At 43.3% G+C, this 20,186-nt stretch overlaps 2 protein-coding genes across 2 annotated transcripts; both read left to right on the forward strand.

Moving 5' to 3' along the window:
* The first annotated feature begins 6,376 nt into the window (after nucleotides 1-6,376).
* On the forward strand, nucleotides 6,377-6,764 carry MtnC (Metallothionein C). The gene is made up of 2 exons (XM_002137479.3): nucleotides 6,377-6,526; nucleotides 6,588-6,764. Exons 1-2 carry the CDS (start codon nucleotides 6,502-6,504, stop codon nucleotides 6,698-6,700), a joined length of 138 nt encoding a protein of 45 aa, XP_002137515.2. The 5' UTR covers nucleotides 6,377-6,501; the 3' UTR covers nucleotides 6,701-6,764.
* An 8,178-nt stretch (nucleotides 6,765-14,942) lies between these two features.
* LOC6897363 (endothelial differentiation-related factor 1 homolog) lies at nucleotides 14,943-15,561 on the forward strand. Its single transcript, XM_002137480.3, has 2 exons — nucleotides 14,943-15,094; nucleotides 15,172-15,561. The coding sequence occupies exon 2, from the start codon at nucleotides 15,205-15,207 to the stop codon at nucleotides 15,484-15,486; it is 282 nt and encodes a 93-aa protein (XP_002137516.1). The 5' UTR covers nucleotides 14,943-15,094; nucleotides 15,172-15,204; the 3' UTR covers nucleotides 15,487-15,561.
* The last annotated feature ends 4,625 nt before the right edge of the window (nucleotides 15,562-20,186 follow it).

Raw genomic sequence — 20,186 nt, forward strand, 5'->3', positions numbered from 1 at the left:
TTGCCTCTCTGGGACCAAGAGCAGACCACTTTTGCTTGCCTTTTATTTCAGTTCTACCTTCACCTATTCATCCACGTTCGGCATAAGCTCAGTTTTCAATTTCATTACTTTTGCCCATGCTGGTTCTGCTCCTTGTTGGTCTTGTTGTTCTCGCTGCCTTTGTTTGTGGTAAACAGTTATGTATTATTATTTTGTGATATTATCAGTAAATATTTTCCCATTTTATTAAACTTGAATGGGAGTGGGGGCGGGAGCGGGAGCTGGTGGAGGCAGATGGGCCACCGAAATCGTAAGCCAAATGCCAAAAGTGGTTGGGAAAAGTTTTTGCCGTCTGACGGCTGATGGCTAATACTCCTAGTAGTTTGTTTTGCATCTGATTTAATTTGAAATACACTTTCTAAGGCGAGTATACTATACAGGACTCAGTCATAGTTACACAGGTGCCTCGAGAGGGATGGATAAGCAAGGGTATCGCATGCTTCGACTCCAGAAGATGGCTTTCTTTTTGGTTTTATTTGGTTTGGCTTTGCATTGTTGGGTTTTTTGTTTGGTTGTGCGTGCCATTAATTAAATATGGAAAAGAAGCAAAAGTATCTTGAAGATAAATCTGTTAAGTGGGCGAGCAATTAAATCAAAACTAAATGCCGCCTTTCAACATGCCAAAGCCATTTATAAAAACCAACAGACAAAGAAGACACACAGCCCCAGTCCCCCAGTCTCCGCCCAGCCAGCCACCATGCTACACCAGTCAACCCACAGGCACTGGCACCCACAAAACCATAAAACAAAAGCCCGAACAAAAGCTAATTAAGTTTATGTCACCGGAAATTTGTTTCACCTCAAAAACCTCGAATTGTGTTGAGCGCAGGGGCCCACCAGGAGCAGCAGAAGAAGCAGGAGCAGCAGATAAAATGTACGTGGCCCCCACTTTGGATGCCACACGGAGCGGAACGGAGACGCAATGGAGCAGAGACAGATGGAGGAGGATGGCGGCTAAGAGGAAGAGTTCTGAAAAACTTTCATCTCGAACTTGTACACACTCATTGGCAATTAATCTGGTAGCCAGCCAAAGACAAATGTAATGTGGAGCGAACATTTGTTCCTTCTGCGACTGCCATTGCAATTCTGGTCGTGCATTTCGAATGAAACTTTAGGCTGGAACTGGGAGTAGAACAGGAGCCAGGGACTGTGGCAAGCTGGCCACCGCACTAATGAATTGATTATCTTAATTTGCACCAGCTCTCCGGCTCAAGTTCATTGTGCATAACTTAGATGGTGTCAACAAGAATTATTAGCTGTGTGCCCCGATACGGACGGGGGATGTTGCTGTCCGGGTGGCTGTCAGTTCCGGAGTGGGCCTGCTGCGTGTTAAGTTGATTTACGAGCAGTTTGTGGCAAGCCAGCTTGACGCTTTATGGTCGATTTTTATGGCCTCTCCTCTGCAACTTTGCAAGTGCAAGTGCAGCGCCGCCTGAAACTTATGCGCCATATAACCCAAAAGCGAACGATTGCACTTTGAACTTTTGCCCTCTTGGCATAGCTCCGCTCGCACTCTTTTTTCTGCCCCCAGCTTCAGCTGGTGGTAACTTTTTGCACCTTGTGCACATTGTCATTTGGCCAATTACATGGTGGCTTCTCGTTGGCTTCCTTCTGATGTTCCTTGCCTTTGGTTTCCTTTTGCGGATGAGCCCTAAATGGGCGTGGACAAGCGCACACTTGACGCCGTATTGACGACGCTGCCAAGAGCTCCCACTCAAGTGTGTACTTATGATTCCGCCTCCTAGTATTTTTAGGGATTTTTAGTTTGTGTTTCTTTGGCAAGTTCTGGCGCTGGTGTCGCCTTTTTCACACCTCGATGACTGTTGGCGGCTGTCGATGCTGTCGATGTCAACCGTGTGGCGCCGCCCCGCTCGCTGTCAACAACTCAAAATGCTTCCGTGCAATCGCTTTTTACAGCTTCCGAACAATTTGATTTGATTCCATTAAAAAAGTTGCTCTAGTGATTTCCGTCAAGTTCTCACCTCTTATCCCCTCTCTGGCATGCGGGAAGTTGGCAGCAGTTGCAACGGATACGACATCTTTTTTGGGCTCCCCACCCCACCATCGCCTTCCTGCTGGTGGAGGGCTTTGCTTTGCTTTGATGGTATGGGGATGGTGATGGGGATGGGTTCTCTAAATAATTGTGACATTGGCACGTCAGCATCGTGCATGGCGGCGCCAAGTGTTGCATGCTCTTAAGCGCCCCACTCATCGTCGGCGTCGATGCATGTCATTTGCTGGCAGATTGACAAACTTTTGTGCGTTCATCAGTATAGCTGCACTGAACGCAAATACTAGCTAGAAACGACTCAATCTGAAATCAGAGCTAAAACAATTTATAATTCAAATGATGAAGGTTGATTGGGATTCAGCATAAGCCAAGAATCATGTCTGACTGAGACTTCTAATATTTTTAAAACTACAATTTCTTTCTGTTTACCAGAATATATTGCATTTTCCCTCAGTGTGTGTGTGTGTGTGTGGGAGAACGGAAGTGTGATGTATATTGAGAACGTCAGCGCGTAATGAGAACTTCAGCTGATGCCAAGCAATTTCAATCGAGGACACGAACGATGGCAATTGCCAGCTTTAAAGGCACGTAAGGATAAGACCTACATAATGATAAAGCATTAGAGCTTCTGGAATTGTCATAAAAACGCTCTGGCATCGTGACAGTCGTAAACCCCGAAGAACCCTGTGCCATCCCGGACTACGGTAATGAATGCAAGTGATGCTCGTAGTTATAATTGCAGAGTGGAAGTTGTTAAACTTCAAGTCGATAAAAAATGACAGGCCACAAAAGATAACGCAGGGATGGTTGAGTAAACGGATGGTTGACAGCTTAGGGAACTACTCGTATCTGGCATTTATGCAAATTCGAATTCGGGTTAACCATTGCAAAAGGGTAAGTATGAAATTTACTAGCCAAGCTGTTACCGATTGTCATCTGTCGGCAATGGAATTTAAGCTCCACAAATATGCATTTAACACACTTCCACACTTTCTGACAGCGGGGACAGGGGCCGGGTGGGCGTGTCGAGATGTTGCAACACTCTGCTGGGTATATGTATGTACATACATCTCAACGTATGTATAAATAAAAATCGCCAGCAGCTGTTGGACGGGATGGATGGTTGGATGGATAGATGGTTGGATGCTTGCGACTGTGGGACTGTGGGACAGACCGTTGCGGCATTTTGAGGAGCATATGAAAAGTTTGGCTCCCATGTTGTCGCATGGAATTTATGATGAATTTTCCAACTCGACGCATATTGCAGAACATTTTTGGGTCTGTTCGGCCGGCCTATGCCCCTTCCATGCCTCCCCCTCTGTGGGGCTCTGGCTGCCATGAACTGCAACCACAGCAGCCGCAACGTAGGCAGATCCAGAACCAGAACCAGAACCAGGACAGCATTTGGTCCGATGCTTGTTGCAGGTTCCTTTTTTCCCCCCATCTTTTTCGTTTGGTGCGTCGAGTGTTATGTCGTTCCTGTCGCTGTTCCTCTGCCCGTTGCTCCGTTGTTCGGCCACATGTTCAGTCCTCGTAGTTCCCAGTCCCAGTCCCAGCTTAAGTCCAGTCCTCTCCCTTCACGGGCCCGTATTCTGGAATGGTTTTAATGCTGCGAATGCGATTGGCTGCGGAAAGGCCAAGGGCGTGAATAATACTAACAAATTCTGTTAGAATGCATACCGCAGTTAGCTTTGAGTTGATTATGGGATCAGACATTTTTGGCTTTAGCCTATTAACAACTCTGTTTGCAGCATTTAGATGCTTGGAACGTCCGTTCTATGGGAGCTGGAATGCAATGCATAAATGTCCTCTACTGTTTTCTCTTGAGTTTAAGAAAGAGACAAACAGCCCTTAGTTGTACTTTATATAGAATAGCGATTGTATATGTTCAGGATCACTTTACTAGGTTTGGAATTTCCCCTTGCGATAACCAGGCCTATTTTAGGACCCCAAAAATAAAATATGATTGAAATTAGCATAATCCATAGTATAATGAGCTTCTCATCTTGCTTATAATGATGCTTGCTTCTTGCTTCTATGACTTTAAGAGGCCCTTGTAAAAGGTTGGTTGGCCTTTGAAGTCCCTTGCCTGTCGCTCGGTATGACACCTCCCATCCCACTATTCGACTTTTCAGCTTTTTGGTGTCATCCATTGTGTATGGATTATGCTAATTGAGGCGCTCTTTGAGGTGCAGTTCCTGCTGACTGATAAAAAAGGGTGACAAGGAGTTGCTGAGGGATTCATGGCATGTGTTTGGCTTTCGTTCCCATGAACGATTGCCCCTATACCAGTTCAAAGTGACTTGCCAGGATGGTCATGTCAAGCTGATGGCCTGAATTAAGTTACAAATGCCAGGGACCATCTGAGTCCTTCTTCGCTTGCTTAAATTTAAATTGCTTCGGAGGTTCTCAGGAAACAGACAATAAAGGGCTTTAAAACTAGATGACCAGTCAACTAGGTTATTGGTAATAATATACACATATACAATACATTTTAAATGGCTTTTTTAAAGGAGAGAAATGATTTTAAAGCCTTGCCATAATCAAATCATTTAATTATTCACATTTTCCTCATATTTTCGGCATAATCCGCTTGATTATGGTGCTGCTCCTTCCTCGAACTCCGCAGATTATTATGCCATTTTGCCAGGCCATAATCATAATCATAGCATTTATCTAATATGCCAGCGAAAATATTTGCTCGTTTAATAAGGGAGCGCAGCGCGCTGCCGACGGCTATTGACGGCTATTGACGGCGAACAAATCGAACCCAACCGCACAGGATCGACCCGAATGGGGCGGATCTGAAACGATGCCCGGCGCAAACAAGTCGCAAATTGAATTGATTGGCGGGTAAATAGAGCCCGGATCCCTATCTGTCCAGCCGCTCCCAAAAACCATAGCCAGACCAACACGACCAGCAACCAGCAGCCACAGCCCTTAATTGAGCGTGAACATAGAGAGCATAATGCCGGGCATCAGGCCGGGCCCTGGCCGTCCAGCTCAATGCTCACTTCAATTTTGATAAGAAGCTGAAAAGCACTGGCGCGGGGAAAATTCACAATTAGCCCCAACACAAAATGGCCAGGAAAATTGTCAAAGAGCAGCCAAAATTGTTTACAAACCAATTACAAGCATCAACTTCCAGACAATGGCAACAGATTTCCAGCTTGCTGACCTTTGAACCCCATCTCCAGTCCCCAGCCCCCCAGCTCCTAACCGGAGGCAAAACCACGGAGGCAGCTGTTTGCAAGAAAGTAAAATTAAGCAGAGCGCCAAGAATTGCGTTATCTTAATGAGTTTAAACGTTAATCAGACAAAGAAAAGCCACCAAAGCTGGTCCGAGAAGAGAGTTTCAAGAATGAGAGTAAAGCTCTATATACGGACTACAGAGTACCCGCTAAACAGACCTATTTTGAGAGGACAAAATATCCAGCATTTCGGTAGATAATGGCTTATATTATCAGAACCATATTCTATAAGTTGGTGATGCGTCATTTGAGTATTAAAGCGAATAACATCAATATTTAATATTATATTCTTGAATCTCATCAATCCTTTGCTCATAATTAAAGAAATATAATGGTTCTGCTGCTCACATGCGGTTATTCTGCCTATAAGATCCAAATGCAATATACCCTCGAACTCAACGACTACTGGGTAGAAACAGTGAGTGGGAGCAGCGGAAATGGTGGCCATTTTGTGGCCATCCCGTGTCATAGGTCTTGAGTGGGCCAGTGGGCATCCAAACAGAATGTATAACCCACAAAAATGGTTGGTCGTGGGGCAAGTTGACGCTGCGGCAAACGGAAGTCCAAAAAGTCCGAGTCGGCACGGATGCATATTAAATTAATAATTTGACCTCATCCTGAAAATGCTGCGAGGCAGTGGCAGCAGCAATAGAGGCAGGAGCAGAAGCAGAAGCAGGAGCAGGCGGACAGAAAAGCCTTGAGAGAGAGTGGGCTAATTTTTGCATCCGCTTGGAAAGATTTTTGTGTGCTGATTGCGACAAGGACAACATCGCTGTGGCGTGGCCATGTTGCGCTAATGTTTCGCCCGAGACCGAGATAAACAATTAAAAACTTTTGCAATTTGCGGTAATTCCACTCTGACCCCTTTAACTAGCCCCAATTGCGCATAGTAAGTAGCCAGTAACGTTTATCGGGGGCTTTGTAAGACTAACTGGGGGACAGCAATCTAAGGGGATTCCATCCCCTGTCCCCTATCTTATCACTGACTGATAAGAAGGGTTCCCCAACTCGTTTTCTGTTGACTGCTGACTGCAGTCGAGTATGTTCTGTTGATTTTGCACACGTTTTTCTTTATCAAACGAGCAGAGTGCAAAATATTTACACGCGGCCCTCAGCTGGTGGTCGAGCCTATAAATACTCAGGCACAAACCCGCACTGACCAACAACAAGTTGTAAAGTACAACCGATTCAATCTTTAAAATGGTTTGCAAGGGCTGTGGATCTAGTGAGTCGAAGGTGTAACCATTGTCTGGTCGCTCATTTTTTAAACAAATTCTATTTTTCAGACTGCAAGTGCACGGCGACCAAGTGCGGCGATAATTGCGCCTGCGATCAGGAGTGCAAGTGCGTCTGCAAGTCTGGTCCCAAGGATAAGTGCTGCACCACCAAGGCCAAGTGATCCACCAGGGTATCCTGGCATTCCCTGACAGAATGAGCAATAAAATAAAGTAAACTTTAAGCTATTACATCGTTTATTACGTCGACTGTCGCTTACTGTCGCAAATGATATTCGCTTAATTAGAATTGCGTTTGCCGCAGCTAAATTCCAGCAAAACACATGTCGAGGACAAATATTTGCCCCTCGCTAGCGTCATAGCAGAGATGACGGGGCCATTCCAGTTTTTGCCTCTCGGGTCGTTTAAATCCTCTTTTGGCCTAGTGTCACATTTGGCCAGGGTCACATGGTCAAAACGCGCAGTTATTGCATTTGCGGCGCGTGGCGCGTGGCAGTCAGGCAAGCAGGCTGCAAAATTTATGCGGTCTCATTTGGACCAGCGAGGACACTACTCGAAATTGTGACACTTGTAAGTGAGCGTGAAATAATTTCTCGCATTAAGTATACGCAACGGGGACCCCACAACAATGCGCGGTTGCTGTTAGAGTGCAATTGTTTAAGCAATTAATTAGCGCTGCTCCAGGACATCCATTGCCACCCAGTCCCACCACAGCGAAGATGTGACAAAGGGAAATCAAGTAAAACAAACTCAAGAACTCAAGAAAGCCAACTTCAGAACCGAAGTTATGATACTCTCATCATCATACTGTTTCTCGATCTCGCCCTCTTTTACTAAGTCTACCTACAAAAGAAGGAAGACTAGGTGCCAGGTCTTGCCTTGCATATGAATATAGTTTTTGATATTATGGAGTAATCCTGGCCAAGAATACATCAAGTTTGTTGAGTCGGAGAGGGCTGCTTCTAAGTGTTGCAATTATATGACCAAAATGATAATACCCTCTTAAATATGAATTGGCGGCCACTTAGGGACTTCGCGCAGAGCTGCTGCTCTCAGATTGCTCAGCAAAAGCCTCTTGAAAGTAAGTCTGAGCCTCATGTTTAGTCTAACAATGGTATTGGGGACTGGCACAGAAATGTTAAAAATCCCAACCACAAATTGTGGAAATGCCTGTCTGGGCTGCTGTCCTGTCTGCCTGTCTAATTGTCTGTACATAATTTAGGCAAACATTTTTAATTAAGTGCACTGCTCAACTCATACACAGGCAGCCACATTACATGGCTTGGCTTGGTTTTTAATTCCATCATTAATCTTGCAGAGCCATGGGCGAGGTGTGCTCGAACAGTTGATTGCAATTAACAATCGGTGCAAGTCATAAGCAGCTTTTAGACTTTGGTGTTTGCCTCCTCGGCTCTCTGGGTCTGGGCCACAACAAGGCAAACAAAACCATCCGCAAACACAGTTGCCACACCAAATCCCAACACTTTTTGTTGGAGGCGACCAACGCACAACTTTATTTAGTTGGCTGCGGTTTCTTGTTGTTTGCGGCTTGCCCGGCATACCCTTTTGCTAATGGTTCTATTAGCTTAATTATAGAGTTTGCCCAGTGCCGTCAGATGTCGGACATCTGGTTACCGCTGGGGTATTGTCTTTTAAGCGTTTAAAACTTGAGATTCCTTTCCATATGCCCAATATACGAGAGTGCACAGAAACCGTAGTCTGTTAATTATGAAAATACTCGTATCTCTGGCTAAGAACTTGTTGAATTACTTTGGCAAGAGGATGAAAACTTCCACACTTTGCGAAATCTTTTCTTTCACATCGTATCGTTTTAGTTGCTATACCCGGTAATCGCAGAGTACAAAGGAATATTTTATTTCTGATACATGCAGCAGACAGCTCTTCCAAAAGCTTTTTTAACCAACCAAAATAGGTTATCGTAATGTCAGTCGCTCTGTGAAATGAAACGAACTTATTGCCCCTACTTAATTATTTTTATTAAATGCTATTTCAGGTAATTGGTTCTTGAGTAGTGGGTATCTTTTAGTCGGATTATTGTCTTTAGCCTTCTGTCTTGTGTTGTGCTTGTTTTGCTTGTTCAGCCGCTGTCTGTGGCACTCGTAACTTGGCCGCAAAATTGCTTGTTTCCGCTTCCGCCCACTCAACCCTCGACAGCCCTTGCTCGGCCCTCGTCGCCCACTGATAGATGCCATTATGACCTACACTTTGGCATAAGTTTCCCCCTTCTTGGGCGACTTCGGGCGCTGACGACGGTGTCGGGGATGCTGGAAGCAATTAAAGCCAATTATTCTGAAATAATTGTTTTAAGCAGATTTCTTGTGAGCCTCCCCATCTTGGCCAGTTTATTGTGGTTTCGTTCTTTGTATTTTTTTTGGTTGAGGATGTTGTCTGTTAGCTGCTTGGGGCTTTATTCGGCTTTGGGCCTGACGTTTGAGTTTTCTTTATAACGATTTTTATTTTCAATTTGCATTGCAAAAAGCTCGTTAAAATAATTTGTCACAGTTTGCTGTTTAATTAAAAAGTTTCAAATGAATGTGCCATGCCATTAAATGGTTCTCTCTCGGGCTCTCTACCTTCCTCCTCCCACTATATTGTATTGTGTGTTCCTCTTTCCCTCTGTGTTTTTGCATGCCTAAAAACAATTAACCCGAATGCAATGCATTGCAATGGGATGCATATCCACATCCATTCGTACGAGTGCGTTCATTTGTATACTCTTAGCATAGTAGAATTTAACATAGTGACGAAATATGCCCTGTGAAAATGTACATCAGGGGTACTTTGGGTCTTGAATTTTGATATTCATTCAATAGTTGCTATAATCAAACTATTAAGCCAGCTATTGACCAAACTTTTCTTCCCTCAGTCGGTTTAATTAGTTGGAATTAAGGACATTTTGCCTTTCTTAGAACTAATCCATCTTTGACTAGAAAGTAGTGAGTTGATGTTAAGTTAAAGTGATCTTGGCCTTGCCAAACAGTTCAAAAGGAGCCCAACCATCACTAAATACACCTTACAGAGAACTGGATAATAATAAGAAATCCTCGAATATTTTAGACCAAGGCACCCGGTTAGTGCTTCTGCTTTCTTTACGGATCGGTTGCTTATCTAATGTATATATTTCTGCGTGTGTCAGAGTGGCTGTCTCTATGCATGTGCATTGCTCTACAATTTCATTTGCCAACCAAATAACAGGAGTACGAAAAAAGAGCGCCATACAAAATTCGCAACGAGAATTTTGTGTATGCACAATAAAATTTATTGTTGTACTAGCAATTGTTGTAAGCCTTTGTATTTGTCTGTGTGTGTCTGTGAGTCGCCCACAATGTCCGTCAGGGGCTTCATTGTTCAGCCACATAATTAATTGTCGTAGTTTTTGGGTGTTAAATAATTAGAAAACAAGTTTTTCAGCTATTAATCACACGGAGTGTGGCGCAGGATAGCAGGGTGAACAAAGTAAGAGAACTTTTTATACGAAAACTAGCAAAAATGTGTTGTTAAATTTAATGGCCAGAGAGCACCCATCACACCACATAAAAACTCGAATTAACCTCAACACCTTATCAATGGGAAGTGGTTCCTAATAGGCTCCCTAAGCTCCAATTGTAACCCATTCTAAATCACAACATAATCCCATAATTTACATAAAATTGAGCCAAATAGCCGCCACAAGCATACCAAGAAGCACCCACAAAAGAAACGCTCCTCAGACTCCTTCCCAACCTCGGGGCTAACACAATTTGCCCCACTCAAATATCATTATGTCATAAATTGAAGTGGAATCCTGGTTCATTTATGAAATTTTCCCATTCCCATTGAGGGTCCGGTGCGTGTGTGTGTGTATAGAAATTTCACAAATTCGATTTTCGTACAAGTTCAATGGGGGAAAAGTGAAAAAGGAAGAGCAAGTGTGTGCTCGAATTTAAGTTTTTATGAGTGCCATCATTGGTATCATCACGTCACCATCATCATCATCATCATCATCATCATAAGCTTGACCTTTCTAATTGCCAAGACAACAACTTTAAAGTGAGTGTTTGAGGATGGAAGTGGGGAGCATCAAGTAAGTTGGACATTTGCATGGTAAATCTTCTTTAAACAGAGGCAGAGATGCTGCTAATGAAACGTCAATTATGTGCGACCGTTTACAGGGCGGGTACCATCCAGGAAAGAAATAGAAGAAACGACTAAAGAATACCGTATGCTCAGACTGTGTTGTCCAATGGAATGTATCATTTTGATATTCAATGAATAATTAGATATTGGGTCCAACAAAAATAAAATCTCAATATATTTTTCTAGATACGCACTATGAAACTCCTCTGAATTTGAGTTTGGAGTACAAGAGAAATGTGGGAATCGACTGAAGCTCGCTTTTTCCTGTCATATAATATACCCTTGTGCCCTACGGGTAGCGGGTATAAAAATGAGCACGTGACCAACTTTGTCAACGCTTCAAGCATATCCAATTTAACCCTCAAATTGCTGTCATTATGACAGCCACCAGAGCAGAGAACAGAGGCAGCGGCATCAGCATCCGGAGTAGCATCGGTGGAGTCGCTGAGTTATTAGCGAAGCGTGATTGGCATAAATCAATGCAGAAGCAGCGCGACGTCAGAGGTGAGGTCAACGGAGGTGGAGACAACGAGGACGACGACAACTGGAGACAACAGAGAAATGCACCTGCCGGAGACACTTCGCGAACTCGCTGGCCGGCTCTTTGCCCTAATGGGATTCAAGCCAGTGAAAAATTTATGACTGCCATTCCTTACCTCCCACTCATCCGCCCACTTGTCGATGACATTGTTCCGCTGTGGGTTCCGCGTGTAATCCCTCTTATATCAAGACGGATGTCGCTGATGCGCCATTTATGCTGAAATCGAAAGCATATTGATTCGTCGATCGCATTAACATAAATATATAGCTGCACCGGATTTGTGGGCGCCTTTGGCTTCCTTGGCGCATTGCAGATGGGGATACTCGTACTCTGATTTGCATAGAGCGCGGGATTGTTAAGGAATGTAAATGCTATCTTGAATAACTTTTAGCAAGCGATCTGTTTATACACCTCCCTCCCACTATCCCACTCTCCCAGCTCTCGTCCATTTCATGTACGAGTAATCCTATTTTTTTTTTGACTTGCTTCTTTGTTTGACAAAATGTTGGACAAAGGATTTAATTAGTTTTTCTTTCATTTGCCATGGGAGCAGAGCAGCTCTCTAGTAATTGCATTTGAACAGATATCACGACACGCGAGAACGTTTCGTGCACGGAACGGGTGGAAAAGCCAAATTGAAAACAAGAAACGGATGGCTAGTTTCGTGGTCGAAACATTAGATACCTTTTCGAATCCCTTGTGCATTAAAGAGGTATATTAGAATACTCGTTTTTGTCCCATCCGTCCTTTGGGATCTCTATGAACTTGGCTTTGACGTGAGTTTCAGTCAGAGGTTCTGTGAGCTTCAATGACAGAGTTCCCTTTCCCGCATTTCAAACACTTACTAGAATTGATAAAGCCCCAATTCAAAGGGTAACAAATTAGGGGAAACACTACTGACGAGTGACCGACTGGCAGTTGGGGCTAGGAGGTTGCCGCCTTCCTTTCTCTCTAATGAAATACTTGTGTCGTGTGCCTGTCGACATTATTAACAGCTTCCGAACTTTTGAATCTACGAATTGCAAACTGCAAAGGGAGCGAAAATGGGAGCGCCAACACGGTATCAACAGCAAAGGGAAAATGTGAAAAGTGTGCTAATTTCCATTAAGAGTGCAGGAGCAGCAAAGGCAACATCCACAGCAACATCATCCAGAGCAACACCATCAGCACAAAGGCAGCGCCAGAAAAGTGTTTAATTCAAATTGTGGCTCAAAAGCAGCCACTGTGGCGCCATTCTGCCATGACCATGGCCGGAAAAGCAGCTCCTCTTTGGTTGAGTCAAGTGCAGTGGCAGTCAGTTTATTTATTCCTCCAGCAAGAGTTGGGATTAGGTTTGGGCTTGGGTTCGGGTTGCAGTTCCAGCTCCAGTTCCGGGGTCGCATCGAATAAGTCGCTGCTGCCTTGGCGACAGAAAGCCAATTTATGTGCTTTGTGCATTTTTTGTTTGAGTTTGCTATATTTTTTATTGGCAGCACAATTTATTCACAAATATGGTTGCACTTCTCCCCGTGCTGTGTATGCCTGTGAGCGATGTTTATTGTACAAAGGATATATGGTATTGCCAGAGCAACAAAGAGTAGTATTTTTTATATACATATATTCTCCGGCCCCCGCTCAGCTTAGACGAGACTAGTTTGTTTGGCCAGATTTGATAAATGTGGGAAACATTTTGAGAAAACCAAAGTTCACTTTTGCACATTGAAATCATATAATAAAAATGGTATAAATATTTAAAGTGATGGCTAGGCTAGGCTAGGAAATGTGATGATGTTATGAATATTGTTCGATTTGGATTTTATTTCAATTTCATTGAATATTTTCCTAATTTGTCCAATTTCCCGATCCTTCGCTTTTTATTCCGCTCTATTTCTTCGAATTCTTTTCGCATTTGATATTTTTTGGGACATCCATCTTTCAAGTATTTTATTTGACTCGCATTAAAACTCTTCTTAAACTCTTGAAAAAAGAGTAACAATAGTGTTTTCAAATTTGTCTCTTACCCAAGAATATTTTTCAACGCGCCATGTGAGCAATTTCCGATTGTACTATACAGGCAACAAAAGGCCATGAAGCGGCTGCATAAATCCGATATACCGTATTAAAGACCCAGGCTGGGACAACCCAACATGAGAGTATTGTACGTATACGATACCTTTGGCATTTTCTGAAGTCAGCATACAATATTTGTCGTTACTTGGTGGCCCGATGGTGGTTGGCGGCTGGCCGTCGCCCTGCCTTTTGGCTTTGTTGTGGGCGAAGCTTTTAAAAGTTAATAAATCCTTTTAACTTATTCCATATTTCAATGCTGCTGCTTTTTGCCGTTACTGCTGCTGGTGCTCTTGCTTTTGCTGCTGGTGTGGCGGGATTCGTTTAAATCGGGAGAAATGCCAACCAACAATGTGAATTTTCTTGTGTGATGCTGCCGTGCCCTGGTATGCCCTGGCGTGCTCTTGTGGACAGAATCAATGGGGAAACTGGCTGAATGAAAGCAATTCACTTTATTGAACAGCATTATTCAAATGGAGTTTCTCTGCTCTGGCAAAACGGTCTCTAGATTATGAAGCTGTATTGTGTGTACGATTTGTACAGCTCATCGGCAGACATCATTCATATCAGTTTGAACATAGAACGGAACTATCATTAAACTTTTCATCTATTTCAATTTCTATTTTCATTTCTATTTCAATCTGTAGGCCTCTGTGTCCCGTTCCGTCCAGAGACAGCGGGATTGAGTGACTGGCTCATCATATATCATGGCCTTTGTCATCCATTGTCTTCCATTTCCGACATACATCTCTTGAATATTGCGTTATTTTTCCGTTTCTTGCCATTGCGTTACACGTTGTTTTTTTTTGTTTTCTGATTTGTTGTGGCAACCAACATTTATATTCCTTTATAAGTATTCGAATATATATTTATATATAGTAGGTCTGTATGTCTGTGTTGTGTGGCCGTTGTGCGGCCTTTTAACGATTCATTTTTTATAAGAGAGAGCCCGCGCCGGCGAAGACTTACTATAAGCTCAGTTTCCATTCAGGACTGGCTCGGGTTTCTGTGCTGCCTTCGCCTGAATCGCCCTGTATTTTTATTATTTATTATCCGTTTTAAATCCCAGCTAAAGATCATTATACACATCAGTGCGTCCGATTGTGAGAATCGCAGCTACTTCTGATTTTCTGATTTCTTGTTTTCGACGTTTTCCCCCAGTCACCAGTTCCAGCAAAAGCTGGAGTCCCCCAGCATTTGGTCTCCCCTCTGTCCCCCAAAACAGCTCTCAAGTCCCTTGCAGAATCCCTGTGCTGGGGGAAGGACGCACAAGCGCCAAACGAAGGCAAGGAAAACGATTTAACTGAAAATTGAGGTTGAACTTAATCATAAATCAATGCTAATGATGCTAAAATGCTAGAAAATTTCTTACACAGCCCAGCCCGGGACGCGCCATTTCGAGTGGATATCACTTCCACGAAGGATGGAAATCTGTGGGAAGGAAATCCAGATTCAGGCAAGGATTTGCAGAGCTGGCATTTGCCAAGGCACCATTCGCAACCCACACCCACACCCCCAATGCCCACGCCAGCGCCCACGCCCACCTCCAAGCCCACGCCCACGTCCTTGCCCATTTGGCAGATGTCTGACTGTCATTTATTACAATTGCTTTGACTTTTGTTAGTTTGTTGTCGCTGGCATTTTGTATTATGCATCTCATTGTGGATATCCCTGAACTCAGTTGGCCCTGAGATTTATAATCTGTTTTTCCGATATTGTCACTTTCGCAATAGGCATTGTAGGAACAGTTTCGTTACAAGCAAAATAGTTTTCGGAGCGCACGGAAAGGATTTTTATTTTAAAAGATTTTTACTAAAATTTCTCAACTTTTGTCGTACGTTTTTTGGGAATATTTTCAACCTTTTTTAAAAGAACGATTTCTGAACGCTTTCTTTAAACGGTTTTTTTCAGATTGCTGAACTTTCGTGGAACGCCGCTACGAAGATGAGCTCGACTAATTTGGATTACGAGCATATGTCTCAGCGTCGCGAGAAGCTGCCACAGGATGTGTGCCGTCTGATTATGCAGGGACGCCAGGCCAAGGGGCTAAGCCAGAAGGATCTTGCCAGCAAGATTTGCGAGAAGCCGCAAGTCATTGGTGACTACGAGGCCGGCCGCGGTATACCCAAGGATCAAATTCTTGCCAAGATCGAGCGCATCATCGGCATCAAGCTGCGCGGCAAGAACCGCGGTATGCCACTTGAGACCATGGGGAAAAAGAAGTAAAAAACCACCAGAATACCACCAACAGTATCTGTTTGACCACGTTATTGATTAAAGGCTTGCTTGGATTACCTGAAATGCTATGCTTTTCCCTTCTGCCCTGATCATTGTCTAGTCAATTTCCGCAGGCCAATAGCCTCTTTCAAATGCCTTTTCTGCCAAAAACTGCTCGGGAGTGATAGCTCGTTAAAGTGACGCCATAAAAGTGGAGCATAATGTGACGCCCGAGAATTGCAAAATTCATGAAGGCAATGCAAGGGAAATTTAGGTGCGATATATACTTTCCCTGTTACCTCAAAGTTTGTATACTCTTTCAGGGAAATTGTTAATTTTTGATATAAGACATTCGGTGGAAGAATTTATTTGACATTTGCAGCTGAAATTTTTGGAAGGGAATTGCTTTGTTTTCTTAGTTCTTGTTTTCATAATTTTCCATTAGATATCATTGGAACTCATTTTAGTCATCAAAGGACGATTCTCTAAGGTATCTAAAGACTTTATTATAGTAGCTTGATATTAAGAATTATTATAATACCAGGGTGCAAGTCCCCGACTCACTCGTTTAGCTCGCAGACACAGATATGAGTAAAATATCGGGCCACGTGCCAAAAGCGCTAAAGCTAACCAATCTTGTCGTTTCAATTAACATTTTATTTAGAAATATAGAACAAAAATTGGATTTGTTCATATGTTTCAGTAAATAGTCAAACTATCCCCAGTACAGGGCATAACGTGCACATTATATATTCAAAGCACTTTAAGTCATTTATATTTCGATAAAAGTGTTTATGCAAATCTTGTAAAACGTAATCGTAAAGCGAACGAAGAACCGCCAACGATACCGAAGCCAATGTCGATGCCTGAAAGCGCATTACCAGAGCTGAAGGCGGTTCCTGGGGAAGGAGGACGGAGACAGAGCGAGCGAGCGAGAGAAAGAGAGAGATGGCTCCGAGTTGTAAAAATTGAAATAAATGTATGCTGGGACACGGAGACCTCCACACACAGACATATTGTATGCAAAACATGTGTGTGAGAGCGAATATACGGGTGTGCGTGAGTGTCTGTGGCATAAGTTATGCCTCGCTGGTGCCCAAATGGACAGAGGGTGGCACCTGACTGCTACTCAACATACACACCCTCATGCACCCACCCAGCAGCAGCACCAGGCTCAAGCCACCTCCAGTTATTCTGACCTCAGACGCAGACCCAACCACAATGGAACAAACATTTTTGCAAATAGAAAATTGAGTTAGCGTCTCCCGCTCCCTGAAATCATGTGAAAGTCCTATAGTTGAGTCGAATTTATGTGACCCTATATACGCTTCAGTGTTGGCAAAGAGAGAAGTATTGCAATGTCAGAAAGGTGCATGGCTATTGACACTTGTAGATTAGATTTGGTTAGCCAAATGAGCTTAGTATAGTCTGGAAGTTTTTGGAAGTGTGTTGCTAATTTAGTCGGAAAATATAATTATATTTGCATGTCCTCCAAGAACATAGTACACCCCTGAGATACCACAATTACAGGGTACCAAAAAAAAAAAAACAAATGCGTGAGAGCTGGGCCAGAGGTGGCTGAGGTGCGTTGAATTTGTGGAAATTGCCTTTTTACGAGCGTATTAGCATGCGTGTGTGGGTATTTGCATTCGAGCTGGGCCGCGTGTGTGGGGCCCGCGCCTAATGTGTCCCCAGTGAATGAGTGCGGACCCTCTCCCTCCAGCTCCAGGCCACCGACTTGCCTCCCCTTCTTGGGCCGCAGATAAATCAATTTACTCTCATTTTATTTGTATGCATAAATTTGTGCGTAATAAACAGTGCGTTGCGTCGCAGTAACCAGCGTTTTTTGAAATGATTTTCTTAAGCAGCTTCTCCCCTCCATATTCAATTTACGCACGCCTGCAGTCAGGCGCCGCTTCTTAGTTTTTTGTGAATCATTTTGATTATTCTCGTTCTTAGAACTCAAAAGAGAAACCATTCCTTTTGTTTAGTTTAATTTTTTAGCTGGTTTGGATTTGACCAGCTTACGAATTCTTTTCTGAATACTGACGAATTTTGTTCTTAATATATCGTATATTCAGTCCCAAACTCTATTGGCCACCTAAGGAATGTTTTCCTGTGCAAAAATACTGTCACAGATACAAACTGACTCTGCTGATGATCTTTTTAAACTCCAATTTTTTAAACACTCGTATGTGAACATAATTATTTAATTTGAAATTTGTGCTCGTAAGAAGGTATCGCTTTTTGAATAGGCAATGATGTCCTTGTAAAGGCACCTGCTGCCGTGTGTATGTGTGAGTAATGGAAGCAGCTAACATAACATTTTCCAATTCATTGAGTTTTACAGATGCCATCCATTGGCGTCATCAGTGATTTAGAATTGTATTGTAACCTCCCCAAACGGAGAGGGATATCGATGGGGATAAGGACGAGTTGCTATCCCCTTTGTCACGTTCCCGAGCGTGTATTTGTGTGTTTGTGTGTGACGTCAACAAATGTCAACATCCGATTTGTCAAATTGTTGAAAAATCCATATATGTATAAGTATTGCAAACACACTGTGAGTCAGAGCCTAAACTCTGGCGGCTTTCTATGGATGGATCTGGTCGAGCGTTAAAATGAAATTAGATTGACGTTTGACACATTTGCTTTTTTTGGGTATGCCTAGAAGATGATTTTGCCTACAGCCTACAGACTACAGCCTCTTGGCATTTGCTCTTCCGAAGCCCCACCTGCCAGACAGCAAGCCACCGCCATCCAGCCGGCTGTCACTTTAAATCCGTGGTAGTCTGTCAGCAGAGAGAGCCCCACCTGGGGGAATTCTCGTGGCACACTTACAGGCGTATCAATATTCGGGAATTCGGGAAGTGCTCGACATGTTTTCGATTTCGGGGATAAACAAAGAGCACAACAAATCACTAAAGTGAAAAGTGTTCGACGAGAGGAAAAAAGAAAAGCAGGAAAAAACATGAAAAACAATTTACAATTGACATGTAAATAAGCGTTGAAAGAGAGGAGCCTTGGATGGGCCCTAGAATCATCGGGTGGGGTGTTGCCTGGCAACACAGCTGCCAACAGAGTTTAGGTCTTTAGTTTTTCCTAGTACTTCGCCCACTGCAGTGGTCTAATTGAACGCTAAAAGCTGTCCCCCAGCAGCAGAGCCTAATGAGCCTATCCTGGAGACTGCAACACGTTTTGCCACTCACATACATATTTATGACCGTCTTTGAAGGCAGGATCGTAAAATATTTAAACACATCATCGTCCTGAACTTTGTGAACACTTTCACCGCGCATAAATTTGACCTTTACACCAGTTTTTGGGCTGGCTTCTCGCTTTGACGCCATCAATCTGAGTCTGGAGGCAATCTCCCCTGGAAATCCATCAGCAAAGTGCACACAGCCACACCACATTGGCAGCCTCCGGCCCCGGCCTGGCAGTTTGACAGTTTCTTGCCTGGAGCCTGTGCGGCAACACTGCGCGCTTCATTTTTCTTCATTTAGCTGCAAAACAGCTTGAGGGCAGGCGCCTCTGATTTATCTGCCAGCTAGCTTATAAATATTTCAAGTTCTTGCATTTTAGTGCACGTGTGCTGCATTATCATCAGTGGGCAGAGGCTCTTTCCGGGAGCGCATTTAATATGCAAAGAAATTTCACGGAGCTTGTTGAGATTTGACGCCATCTCCGAAGCTAAAATACTTGCAAGCCATTAAAGAACGTGATTCCTAAAGATACGGCAGCCAAATGCTGCACTTTATGGACCAGGGAGTAGTTTTGGTCAGAGTCAAACTGATGGAAAGATTGATGGTTTTGTGACTGGTCAATTATTTACAATTATACACAAACTCAGATAAAGATAAATACCGAATTAATTAATTACATAGAAACTAATAGGCAACGCAAAGATTGAAATATGAAAGAAGGTGTTTGTGGTATGCGAATTATAAAAATATTTTATGGCCAAAAATGTGAGTGTGAATACACTTTATATTTTGATAGTTTTTTGATTGACCTTTTATTTGCCTCTATCGCTTTCATTTTAAAGGTGATTTAAGCTAATTACAATATTTTACAAAACCGAAAGACAACATCTTTAAAATGCCATCAACAACATATTGCTGGGGCTAAACGTGCTTCCATCTCCATGTGTGTGCGTATGAGTTTGCAAGTTTACTTTATGGTTGAGGTAATTTAAAGCCACATATAGACACAGACACAGACACTGACACACCATCGTGTGTAATATTAACTAACGCACACACGTACAAACTAAATGAAATTCATGGCATATGTGCGTGCGTTCCATGCGTGTGTCCGTGTTTCTGTGTATCTGTGTGTGGTGCTTTCCCTGCTGGTGTATGCGTGCATCTCTGCTGGTGTGAAGCGACATGCATGGCATGGCGATAGTATCTGGCTAGCTGGCGCTGCCTCTAACAGCCACACTTGTGTCTTACAGTAACCGAGCCAGCGTCCCAGAAAGTGGTCTTCTTTTAGTACCCTTGGAGAGGGCATTACAACTTTGACCAGAATTCTGAAACGGAATAATTGGCGCAGTTCGCGCAATGTCCAATAGCTATGGGCAAACGTATATGATACTAAATATAATTTACCAAACAGTTCGCTGTCTCCATCATATATGTATGTAATTATCAGCTTGGAAGTGTATCTACGCCTCGGTCTTCGTCTTGCGTTTCGATATTTTTTGG

The sequence above is a fragment of the Drosophila pseudoobscura genome, chromosome 2 (genome assembly GCF_009870125.1).
Source record: "Drosophila pseudoobscura strain MV-25-SWS-2005 chromosome 2, UCI_Dpse_MV25, whole genome shotgun sequence".
In the NCBI taxonomy this organism is placed as follows: Eukaryota; Metazoa; Arthropoda; class Insecta; order Diptera; family Drosophilidae; genus Drosophila; species Drosophila pseudoobscura.

What these genes read in the sequence shown, in the direction of transcription:
- MtnC (XM_002137479.3), top strand. Translation starts at nt 6,502, where the DNA reads ATGGTTTGCAAGGGCTGTGGATCTA. An exon ending in TTGCAAGGGCTGTGGATCTA is followed by an intron (nt 6,527 to 6,587) that starts GTGAGTCGAAGG and finishes TCTATTTTTCAG; the next exon opens with ACTGCAAGTGCACGGCGACC.
- LOC6897363 (XM_002137480.3), top strand. Translation starts at nt 15,205, where the DNA reads ATGAGCTCGACTAATTTGGATTACGAGCATATGTCTCAGCGTCGCGAG.